At 31.9% G+C, this 11,825-nt stretch overlaps 1 protein-coding gene and 1 long non-coding RNA gene across 5 annotated transcripts; both read right to left on the bottom strand.

The window, feature by feature from the left end:
- Nucleotides 1-134: 134 nt before the first annotated feature.
- Nucleotides 135-795, bottom strand: LOC147658118 (uncharacterized). Its single transcript, XR_015291114.1, has 3 exons — nucleotides 663-795; nucleotides 370-438; nucleotides 135-242 (listed from the first exon to the last, which is right to left on the bottom strand). It is a non-coding gene; the product is annotated as an uncharacterized LOC147658118 (long non-coding RNA).
- A 67-nt stretch (nucleotides 796-862) lies between these two features.
- On the bottom strand, nucleotides 863-11,092 carry Ca-Ma2d (Ca[2+] channel Muscle-specific alpha2/delta subunit). 4 transcript variants are annotated; one of them, XM_003696622.4, is made up of 13 exons: nucleotides 10,752-11,092; nucleotides 10,319-10,400; nucleotides 8,433-8,695; nucleotides 7,399-7,874; nucleotides 6,615-6,934; nucleotides 5,550-5,810; nucleotides 5,116-5,244; nucleotides 4,166-4,527; nucleotides 3,744-3,954; nucleotides 2,832-3,420; nucleotides 2,399-2,757; nucleotides 1,570-1,866; nucleotides 863-1,374 (listed from the first exon to the last, which is right to left on the bottom strand). In XM_003696622.4, the coding sequence occupies exons 1-13, from the start codon at nucleotides 10,835-10,837 to the stop codon at nucleotides 1,081-1,083; spliced, it is 3,729 nt and encodes a 1,242-aa protein (XP_003696670.2). In that variant the 5' UTR covers nucleotides 10,838-11,092; the 3' UTR covers nucleotides 863-1,080. The 4 variants fall into 4 exon arrangements, with proteins under 4 accessions (XP_003696670.2, XP_012346248.2, XP_086760753.1 ...); XM_012490794.2 differs by lacking the exon at nucleotides 5,116-5,244; XM_086904626.1 differs by lacking the exons at nucleotides 863-1,374; nucleotides 1,570-1,866 and adding an exon at nucleotides 1,936-2,210.
- Between the last annotated feature and the right edge of the window lie 733 nt (nucleotides 11,093-11,825).

The following is an 11,825-nucleotide window of genomic DNA, read 5'->3' as shown; positions in this document are numbered from 1 at the left end:
CACGACGCCGCTTGTATAAGCGCTCTTACGAAATTGATAGTAATGTTTGTCTCCTTCAGGAAAAGTCACCTTCGAAACTCGAACTTCGCCTCTTGTTTTCGCCAACGTCGTATCGACGAGCATTCGTTGAAGTTGGCGAATGGAGGGGAGGGGAAGAATGTGGTAGAACGTGAAGGCTTTTCCTTCGTTGAAGTTGTTGTCCATCTTCGAAATCAGGGAGAGATATTCTTCGTATTGGATATCTTGAAATGACGGATGGAAACGATGGGAAAAGAATTAGAATTCGACTGATTCAGAAAAAATAAATTATTCGTAGAGTAAATAGATGATTAAATATTTATTGATGATATTGTTAAAGGAAAGAAATACCTGTCAAGGATATTATCCAGACTTGGGAAAAGGATGTTTCTTTTTTTTTCCCCTTTTAATTTTGTTTAACTGAAAATTATAAAAAGAAAAGAAGTTATTAAATAATTAATTTTAATTATTAATTTTAATATATTTGTGTATATGCTTGATTATTCAGTTATTTTCAGCAAATTTGTTTGCTGAAGAAATTAAGAATTGAATAACGGAGAATATGAAAGAACGAAACATTTTAAACGATATGATATCGCTGCTTAAATTTTCTGGGGCAAGCGCCTCTCATCCTATCAACAGACCTCGCGACGCCACTAGAAAATTGTATCTCGCATGGATGGGAGGATATTTCGCCAGGTTTTATGTTCTTTTTCTTTCTCTCTACGATCGATCGATTTGTTCTTGAACGTCTTTGCTCCATAAAAAAGGAACGAGGTTTGGCTTAAAAAAAATATTACGTTAATTACTTTTAATCTAAATAAATAAAAATTACCAATTATCATTCCCGTTTAGAAATCTTATATTGTTCGTATAATTTTTTTTTTTTTTTCTAATAACGTTTTTACTTTTAATTTTTATTATAAGCCGTATTAATTCAACGCAATATTCTTACACTATTATTATAAAATATTTATATAATGTACATTCACATCGCGATGCATGCGTGACAATTAATAAAGTGATAATTGAATGAGCAATTTTTCTTTTCTTCCTTCACGATTATACAAATGTATATAAAATTCTGGCTACAGCAGTGGAGAACAATAACAAGGATACACTCAGTCCCGATGCCCCTCCGCAGTCCTCGATCTCATATTCCAAGGGATGCTCGGTGAAACAACCCTCTAGACGCCTTCTCTTAAGATCATTTAATGGAATTTTATGACAAGGCGCGCTCTCCGTGCCATTCGTATACTCGAGAGGCGAAATGTTCACCGGTGTCACTTCTAACCTCTTGTAACAGGTCGGATACATAGTATCGACGACCACCAATAACAAATTTGTATGCGGTACCTGAAAATCATTTATTTCCCATTTACATATTTTCCGATTTCTTTTTCGGCGAACTTAAAATATTTTCTCGATACCTTGAAATACTACAACAATGTACAAAATTTGTTTTACAATTTGGATAAAATTATTAGTTTAAGATTAGTTTAAAATATATTCGAGATTAAGATTAAATAGAAATTAAGTAGAAGGACTGACCCTGCGAGCATAGAACGGCCTTGAACAGTAATCCGAGTGATTTGTGATTCCTTGGCTAGCGACAGTGGTGTTCATCATATAAAGTATCCTTTTCTGGTCGCAAGGATAATGATAAAGGTAAGGTCGAGGCGGGGGTGGCGGGTCCGGAGCATCTTCGTCGAAATGAACTTTGGCATAGCTGATTGGCAAGTTCACGAACTGGGTCGTGAACCACGTCAAACGCAGCAGAAACCAGAGCAACAGTTTCCAGATGTATATCAGCGGGTCCGTCAGAGAGTTGGCCGCACCCTCGATGCGCTACGGATTTTATTCTCATGGAATCGTATTTCGTGCGGGCAGAGGTCCGTTTTGCGAAAACGGCGGCGAGTTATCGGCAAACCGATACAACTTTTTCCTCTCGTTGGAACTTCGCGCGAATTAGAAATATGTCACCAGAGAGCGAAACAGGTTTCTCTCTAACTTTCGAGAACTTTTCGATTTTTTGTCTCGCTTGTTTCTCGAGCATTTTTTTGCAACTTTACTACTCCAATGCTTTTCGAGATACGTATAAAGCTTTTAACAAGATTTTTCTCGGTAAAAGGTATAAGAGAGCGAAGGAAAGTAATAAAGCAGATCCAGATCTTGCTACAGAATCCGTTGCCCTTTGATTGGAAAAAAAAAAAAAAAGGGGGGAATCAAAAGGTATATTTACACGAACTGAATAGCTGAAGTTGAAAGGCTAATTTGTGGAAATGGAAATCTTTTGATGATGATTACGGAAATTATATTTCCTATACGGTTTTGAATCAGTTTAATTGAATGATTCTCGTATTCATTCAAGTATGCTTACCACTTCCTCGCACCATGCTTGATAATCATAAATTTCAATGGGATTATAGAGACCCTGGCCAACCATGGAGCTCATCACTGCACCTTCTTGCGTTCCCATAAACTGACCGGTGTTGTTGTGCGCCTCTGATATCACCACGAAGCCATTCTGATCGAGCAAGTAACAATCTATCCATACATGGGCACAGTTCATCAAGGTCGAATTGTTTGACTTGGAGGTCAGCTCAATAAATTTATCGTGAAGATTTGTCATTGGCATTTGAAAACCGATTACTGCAGCTGCCGCTTTTTTACCACCGTCCTTTGGGAATAATCCAATTGAAACTGTCACTGTGGCATCTGGCCCCGCCTCCCAGGGAACTGAAATTATTCAAAAATTTTCAATTTATTTAACGAATAATTTGATGAAATCAAATGATATCCTTTTCAAGCACCTGACAAAGATATGCTGTTAGGGTCCAATGTATTTTGAAAAATAGCAGCTTTGTACCAAGGTTCATTCACAGCTTTTCTATGAAGATCACCGAAAACGATGCCATCGTTGTCCTCGGGTAATTTGTTCGTATCCAAATAATGCCATCTGGTCAAACCACTTTGAGTAGCGACAAATCTCAAGAAAACTCCGTAAATGTGCGTTAAATTGCGTGTCCGAGCATCGTCCAATACGAAATCGTTGTTGAAGCTAGCGTTCGTTGCTTTTGCATCAAAAACTAACAGTTGCATCAATTCTTTGTTACAATAATAATCATCGTGCGACAATGTTTGTCTACCACAATTAGGGACGTAATCAGTTTCGTTTACGTCTATCTGATAAGCTTCGTATTGCTCCGACCATTTCCAACCAGGCTTGTTCAACAAGTTCAAAAAGTGTCTCAATTCTTCCTCAGGATTGTCGAATTGATGCCCCTCTAAATAATGATAACGACAATACACCCAACTGGGATGAATTCGCCAATTGTTCCCCACGAAGAATTCAGAGATATTCACGTTCATGTTCTGGTTTCTCCGTATTTCGTCTCCAACCTTGAAGAGTTGTACATCGTGAGGAATGTTTAATTTGAAATGTTAAAGTATGATTTTACTTTTCGGTAAAAAAACTTTTTTTATTTTTTTGCTGTTAAATTTAAAGCTATCAAAAGGAATTTCACGCGTTCGATCGTTTCCATTAAGAAACACCTGCAGGCCTGTGTTTACCATCCAAGCTTGCTCTAAATCTCAAAGTTTATACGTTCTACAATCTCGAGAACGCGAGTCGAGCTTGCGGCATCGGGATCACTGGAACTAGCCGAGAAACTCCGGGCTTCCGTAAACTTCTAGCAATGCGTGTGTATACGCGAAAGGATTACCTTGATCCAAGTTTTGCCATAGTTCGATGATGACATGGCGACCGCAAGGCCAAAAGGCGTTCCGGGAAGAGGTGCGTAATAATAATCGCGTTTCTCGAGAATCACCCGACGATTATTGTCGTAATGCAATTTCACCGGTACACTTTTCAAACTGCCGCTTTTGTGATCCACCAACGCGCCTCGAAGCTCCAGTACTTCTGGTCCGGGATTTCTGCGCTCAATTTTAATGAAAAAAAAAAAAAAAAAAAAAAAGCTCTTCTTAAATCGTGTGTGATTTATTTCGCACGATGCGAAAGCGATATATTCTTTCGCCATATATTTGTTATATACATCAATGGGAAAGAATGTCGAATAATATCAATTATCGTATCATCTATTAGAGAAGAAATTAGAGAAATTCTATTTAGATTTCTGTGTAGTACCTAGGACCTCGGCCATCGTCCAAGATCTCCACCTCTGTTAGATCGATGCTGTTGTAATTGAGCTTCAATTTGCCTTTGAAAACAGGTCTCAAATCTGGATGCAGAATCACGTATCCGTTGTTGGACACGATGAAAGCGTATCCATTCACGCCTAGCTTGTACGGCAATGTAAGCTTTCGGATGTCGTCAATTGGCACATCCGTGCCAGCCACACCTAATAAATTCGCCATTCTTGTCCGATTGTTGCGATTCCCTTTACGGTCGAATACTGGTGTACCGACAGATGTAAGGAGCCTGTACTCCTGCCAAGCTGTCGTGTTCAATAGGGATGCGTCCTGTCGAACATCCTCGTCCTTGGCGAGCTGTTAAATATACAAATTAATTATTTACAAATGCGAATTTGTAAATACGATTACATCTCAAATCAAGTTTTTCAAGATCTCGATACTATATCCTACTTTTTTTGTTTTGTGTTATTTTACGATTCAATGAGTGTTAAAAATCATCAATTTTTATCACGAAAGAAATGATAATACTTTATATTTTATTATAAAATTTAAAGAATCAATTTTAAATAAACGTAGCGCAGTCTCGTTTGCTTTTGCCTAATTTTTCACATTTATAAATCTTTATTACTGATCTACATTCATTTTTGCATGCAAAAAAGACTATAACTATAATAAAACTATAACTATATGCAAAATGATGGGCCAATAAAAATCGCTTCTTTCAATAATCTAAAAACTTTCAAAAAAAAAAAAAAAAAACAACAAAAAAAACAGTTAAATATTATAATAAAATTAAGTGGCTATTGATAAATTATTTGCAGGATTCGCCTAAACTTAGATATCTAACGGCACTATTTGTTTAAGTATATGGCAGGGGAAAGAGCGCATCGAGCACGATAAGGCAGCTTTAAAGCTACAGGCGTGATTGTTGCTTGCTTGAACCTGTTGTATGTAGAAATCGTCCTCATTTATTTGCACACCCAATCGTTTTCCTTTCAGATGTTTTTGAAGTCGTTTTTGTTGTTCCTCGTGTTGCATCACCAGCCACAGCCAAGTGGCGAGTGCTGGATTCTAGTGGAAGGCGAATCAGAACTTTTACAGAATTGAGGATAGTTTGTACAGCGAAAAACTCGGAGAACAGTGCCACAGATACTTTTGAAAGTACTTAATATAAGTGCATTTTTGACAATTAAAATTATTTCAAATATTTCATTTTTTTCAATCACCTAAAATTTTCTATATATTTTTTAATAGTCGTATAATTTTAATGATGAATCAAATATGAATGAAATATGATTATATACATGTAATCATTATCTCAATTATAGAGATTTAAAAATCAAATAAAATTACTCTAATTTAAACAATTGTCTTACCGTAATATCTGCATAAGCATGCGTCCAAACAATAGGATGCACTACTTCTTGAAGAACCATAGGTCGTGCAACTACAGGTATATATTTCAACACCTGTTCTCGAACCTCTTCTAATGTATGAACGTGTGTGTAGTAACCACGATTTAAACAGGCCATCCACTGAATTTCACGAACTTTGGTAACTTCTTTCCCCAAGAGATATGTGAATACTCGGACAGGTATGTGAGTATCATTCTCGCGCCAATTCCATGTCTTAAATACCTAAACAAAATTAATTAGAACTTAAAAGATTTTCTTTATTTCATTTGAATAAAAAAAAAAAAATAAAATTTATTTTAATATTTAATAGAAAAAAAAATATAAATACTCGCGAAAATAAAATTTAACGTTATGATATGAACTATATTTGTTGATTCGTTTTAAAGTAGCGTTTAGAAAGAACGATAAGGAAGCACAACACTAAAGAGAGTTAATATGCATTAATATGGAGTAAGAAAGAGGAGCGAATATAGAAGATTAAATAAAGTAGTGAAAAGAAAGAGAACGAGAAGAGATAATGGAAAGAAAAGAAGGATTGAGAGAGATGAAAGCAATGGAAAAGAAAGAAAGATAGAAAAGCAGAAAGACAGAGATCGCTATGATCCTCATTGGTTCGAGTGGGATCTCATAACACTTGAAGAGTTATTCGCAGAGAATAGAACTGAAAATGCGATCTTTTCTTCGGTAAAAATTACGCTTAAATCTTAATTCCAATGTTAACAATATAATTTTTTTATATGATCAAATGTATCCGTTTTCAATATAGATTAATAATATGTAAAAAATTAAATAGTATGATATAATATAGCAACAAATTATTAGATTTTTCAAAACTATGAATAATAATATTTATATGAATGTATATAAAAATAGTTGTATTCTATATGTATTCTATACGAAAATTTTTTAATATATCATATTAATTATCTCTTTAAATACAATTATTTTTTACAATAAAATTAAAAAGGATAATTATTGATTTTGTTGAATAACATAAAAACATGTTATAAGAAACTATTGATTTACTTCTGTTAAATTTCCAGGAACACCATCCGTGACGAGCATTATTAATTGATTACATGATGTATCAGCACCACATCCTCGCGTTTCTCTATAGGTGTTTAAAAGGCTGAAAGCTTTGGTGAACGCTTCTGTTAGATTAGCGAGTCCCTCCGTTTTAACATCAATTAAAGCTTTCTTGAAGGTGTCCACGTTTTCCGGAGTAGCTTGAATTAGCATGTCCTTGAAACATGGCACCACATCGTAGGTCTCGTTTGCATAGCTTAATACAGTCACAAAATCATTATTTGAAAGTGTATCCAATATTACGCTTACTGTTGTTCTTGCTGAAAAAATATTTATAAAAAGAAGAGATAAATATTTTGAACATCGAATATAAGAATAAAGAGAGTTGTAGAGTTAGTGAAACAGCAACTAATTAGTTAGGGAATATATTTTTTGATTCAATTATTTACTAACATGATTCTATTAAAGGACTGCGCGATACAATTTAGATATTTTTCTTAAATGAGCAATTATGATCTCAGATTTGTAATTTTTTCATACACAAATTGTACGTATAAATAAAACGATTATATATATTTGTAGTATATAACTTCCCAATAAATAAATTGTATAGATAAATTTTTAATTCTGGGAATGTGTATTTATATACAAATTTTTAATTATATGTGTATAATATTTTTTAATTATATGTGTGTATTTTATAATTAAAAAATATTCTTATTCAATTTACTTTATTATAATAAATTAATTATTTAAATGATAGAAATTAATTAATTTTATTTACCAATAGTTTTTCCCATGCCCGTCATACTACCACTAGTATCCATCAAGATTACCATGTCTTTGCTGCAAGTTGCTGCTTCAATGAACCAACTGCGTACCCTGCAATCATAAATGTCAGCCTCTTCCTTATCCTTTTCTTCTTCCTCTTCGTCTTCATCTTTGCTTTTTTTTTCGTCTTCCGTTTTGTTTTTGTTTTCTTCTTCGTCTTCCGCGCTAATCTCCAGTGTAGGATTCGTTTTCCACTCCATGGCAGGATACTGTCTTAACATTCCTGTGACAGAGCCGAAATATTGCCAAGACAAAGCTGGATCTGACTCGTAGTTTTGGCGGAAGATATTGTCGAGAATCTCAGTCTTCTTAATGTCGTTGACCACAGACGGTGACATATCGTACACGTTTGTAGGTATATGCACCGATGAAAAACTTGTATTTACTGGTATATTGTAGAAATGCGAATCAGGCGTTAGCTTCATCTCTCTGTAAATATTTTTAATAGTTATGTAATTTTTTATCCTTTTTTAATGAGAAACAAATTACTTTTATCGATAGATAAATGAGACAAATAAGATCATTACATTTGAATGTATTTTTGAATACATAGATCAAAGCTTGTTTATTTATATCTAATTTTACTTGATTTCCATATTTCAAATGGCAAATGTCTTCAATATGTTCGATTGATAGATTATTTAAATTAGAATGCCTAATTCATAACTTGACCATTCACCTAGAAATCAATGTACATATTTCAAGTTTCTTAACCTAATTCCATCAATTAGCATTAATTAGAATACATGGAAACTATATAGAATAATTGCATATAATGAACACTATCTTTTATTTCGTAATAATCAATTAGGTGATTCACTTTTAATTATATAAATTTAGATTTTTTAAGATATTCTTATAAATTGTTCTCTTAATATGTTTGGAATGAGTAATAATTTGAAAAATAATTTTTTATGCATAATATCTATATTATATTACATTATAATTAAATTAATTTCTAGCGGCTAAACGCTATTTCTTATGAACCTGTACGCATCGATGTTTTTCTTCATATTTTTCGGAATTCTCGGTCGTGTCTGATTCATCACTTTACTGTACTTTCCAGAAACATAAGTGAAATTTCCCTCTTCATCGTTTTCCCAATTTTCAGCGTATTCCTCAGCTGCCATCCGGATACAGGTTACTGCGTCCATCTTCCTCCGGAGCATCCTGCCAACGTTCTCGCTGATTATATTCACCAGCTTCTCCCCAGATTTATTTTCCACTCGCGTGTTCATGGCTTTGTATTTCTGCAATTTATTCGGGGCTACAGTTACACCTTGTCTTCTTTGCCTGCAATCTGAATTCTACCGCTTTTTCCTCTCATCACGCCATGCCATTATTAATTTCTTGCACTGAAATCGTTATTTGTATATCTGTTCCCGTCTTGTTGTATTGTTCTTTTGGACAAAATGTTATGAATCCATAATTTAGTTCGTTTTTCTATACCGAAACAAAATGTCCAGGGGAAAAAGAAGAAGAAACTTTAAAATAATAAAAATAATAATATTTCCATAATATTGATTGCAATGTCATATGTAATAAATAGTGTAAGCATAGATTTACTTTTGTGATTTTCATATAAATAATTACAATTAAATATTAAAAAATAAACACTAAGTAACATTCTATATAAAGATAAAAAATTGAGATAAAATCTACAAATCTAAATATTATTCTATATTATCAATACGATTTTTAAATAGTAAATAAATGTTGAAGCACAATGGCTATATATATATGGCTATTTTAGAATATTAACTATAACCCTTCAAAGTTCCATCTCGCTTTTTTAATAAGTAGTTGTGTTTTTATATTGTTTGTATTATAAGGATAAAATTGATTGTTAAACAATGTAAATCAAGTTCTTTTTCTATTTTAACGAATTTTACAGGCATGTTCCTAAAATATGCATATCTACGATACTTCATTTTGGATGTTAATGAACGTAATAGTTTATTGTACCTATTACATATATCAATTTACATATATTACATATATTATATTATTACATATATCAATTTTCATGAATAACGACATACTATGTAGTAGCAATGTAAGATCATTATGGATTATCTTTCCTATTTACTACATTTTTGACAAAGATATTGACATTTTTTCACATTATAGAATTAATTCTTACTATTTATTATGGGGTTAAAATTTAAACTATTATTATGAAGTATAAAAAATAATTTTTGAATAAATATTTTATATTTAATATTAAAGATTAATAACTTTCTTATTTTAGAAAAAACTCTAATATATATATATATATATATTTATTTATTTATTTACTTAAAAATGTATTTTTATATTTTATGTTGTTTAAAAAAAATAATATGACAAATATAGTTGGTTAAAACGCATCACAGGCGGCATCTAAAAATTGTGCATGAAAGCTCTGCTACATTTTCTGTGTACAGATTACATTCAACTTCATTTAATTTCACTTAATTTCTAGAGGTCATTTGAGTTAAGGTGAATTGACAACAAGCTGTTTCATTAATAAATTACCATTCAATGATGATTAATGAAAATAAGGAAGTTATCCGAGTAATTTTGATAATTTATCATAGGTCGATACATCATATTCCATCTTTACTGTTTTAGAATATTTTCAATTTCTTTTGTTTATCTAATTTTTTTTTTATTTACTTATTTCTATCTTTTGTATTCACTTTTTCTCGGTGTTTTTTTTTTCTTTATCTTTTTCTAGTGCTTATTATCTATGTTAAATGACAATAATAATATATGGAGGCGTAACAAAAATTATATGAATCAGCCGATATTAATGGGCAGGCATAAGAAAGGAAGGACACGCGATCGCGTGAACTTATGTACATTTAGCTATAAATGATAATTGAACTTACACTTAATAGTTCTTCAGGTCGTGCCACCTTTTCTGCTAATTCCCATAACTCTGCACCCAAAATTTCTGCCCATCGCGTGACTCTGTAAAATCATAAAATATATCTCTTAATTTTCTATTCTAATATTTTTTAAAAATATTTTCAAATTTATATTGATATTTAATCGAAACAATTGAAATCAATAACAATTAATTAAAAACGAAAAACAATTATCGTTAAAAAACCAATTTGTATCGAAACACTATCAATTTCGATATATAATGTGTAATATACACAACGTGCAAATATCACAAAAAAATCATACGTAAAGTTAATGATTCTTTATTTTTATAGCTATATATTTTTTTGTTTATATTTTTTATTTAAAATAAAAATTACTTCCAATATAAAAAGACTATGAAATATTAATGATCAAAATATTAATATTACTCACATGTACGAATCTTTGGCCAAGCAGTCGGTGCATAGCAGAAGGCAAATTGCAAGAATAATCAAACGGTTATCGAATATCCGTTCCATTCTTTTAAGGATCAAGATTCACGTTACACCCCAGTTTAACCGCAAAAAAGCTACCGTAAACCCCAACACATCATTTCATTTCGTTTTCTGAACTTGATAAATCTGAATCGGTGACCGCACGTTTGCGTCGCGAAACCTTTTTGAAGCTCAAGAAAACGGTAAGATGTCTCGATTATTTTTGGTACACGAAGGGCGCGCCGTCTCGTAAACCGACGAACCACGAAACCCGATCTTTCATTGTGTTGTTTCCTTCGCGTGGTGTTCGTGTATTTATAAAATAGAAGCTCTCTAGGTTTGGATCATGGCTGTACCTCTAAATACTTATTTGCGCATGTGTATCGATTTGCTACGAGAGATCTTTTTTATCGACCATTGCTGTTCGACTTATTTCTGCTCAATTATGATAATCGATATTTCGATTACGATATATTTTATTTATTTTTCGATATTATTCCTTTTTATTCATAAGTGAAAAACTTCATTCAATTGTTCTTTATACAAGATATTCATGAAAAAATGAAAAGGTACTAGAATAGATACTAAACATCAAAATGATTGAAAAATATTAATGTTTTAAACACATATTTTATTATTTTCGATAAGAGTTAATTAATGAATAATTATAAATATTTTAAATTTGTATTAGATAAAGTGAGAACAGAGAGCGAGAACACTCAGTTGGATGCACGACAAAAAAATCTGAAAAACTAATGATGAAAATACTTAAATAAATTTGAATTTCAGATTATTAATTATTATTAACAGATTAACAGATTATTAAACATAAAGTAATAAAATCACTGACAATCTTTATCTTTATTTTATTTGCATTCAATATTTCTTATTTTTATACAGAGAAAAATAATAAATAGATTTGGATATCACATATTAATACGAATAAATATTACACATTAATATCACATATACATAAAAAATATATACATATTGCAATTGCATTGTTTCGAATGAATATTACAAATTCATTGAT

This window comes from Apis florea, unplaced genomic scaffold, assembly GCF_048593485.1.
Source record: "Apis florea isolate Af1SG1 unplaced genomic scaffold, ASM4859348v1 contig_2350_pilon, whole genome shotgun sequence".
In the NCBI taxonomy this organism is placed as follows: domain Eukaryota; kingdom Metazoa; phylum Arthropoda; class Insecta; order Hymenoptera; family Apidae; genus Apis; species Apis florea.
Note: the sequence above shows the minus strand (reverse complement) of the source record. Positions and strands in the feature narration are given on the sequence as shown.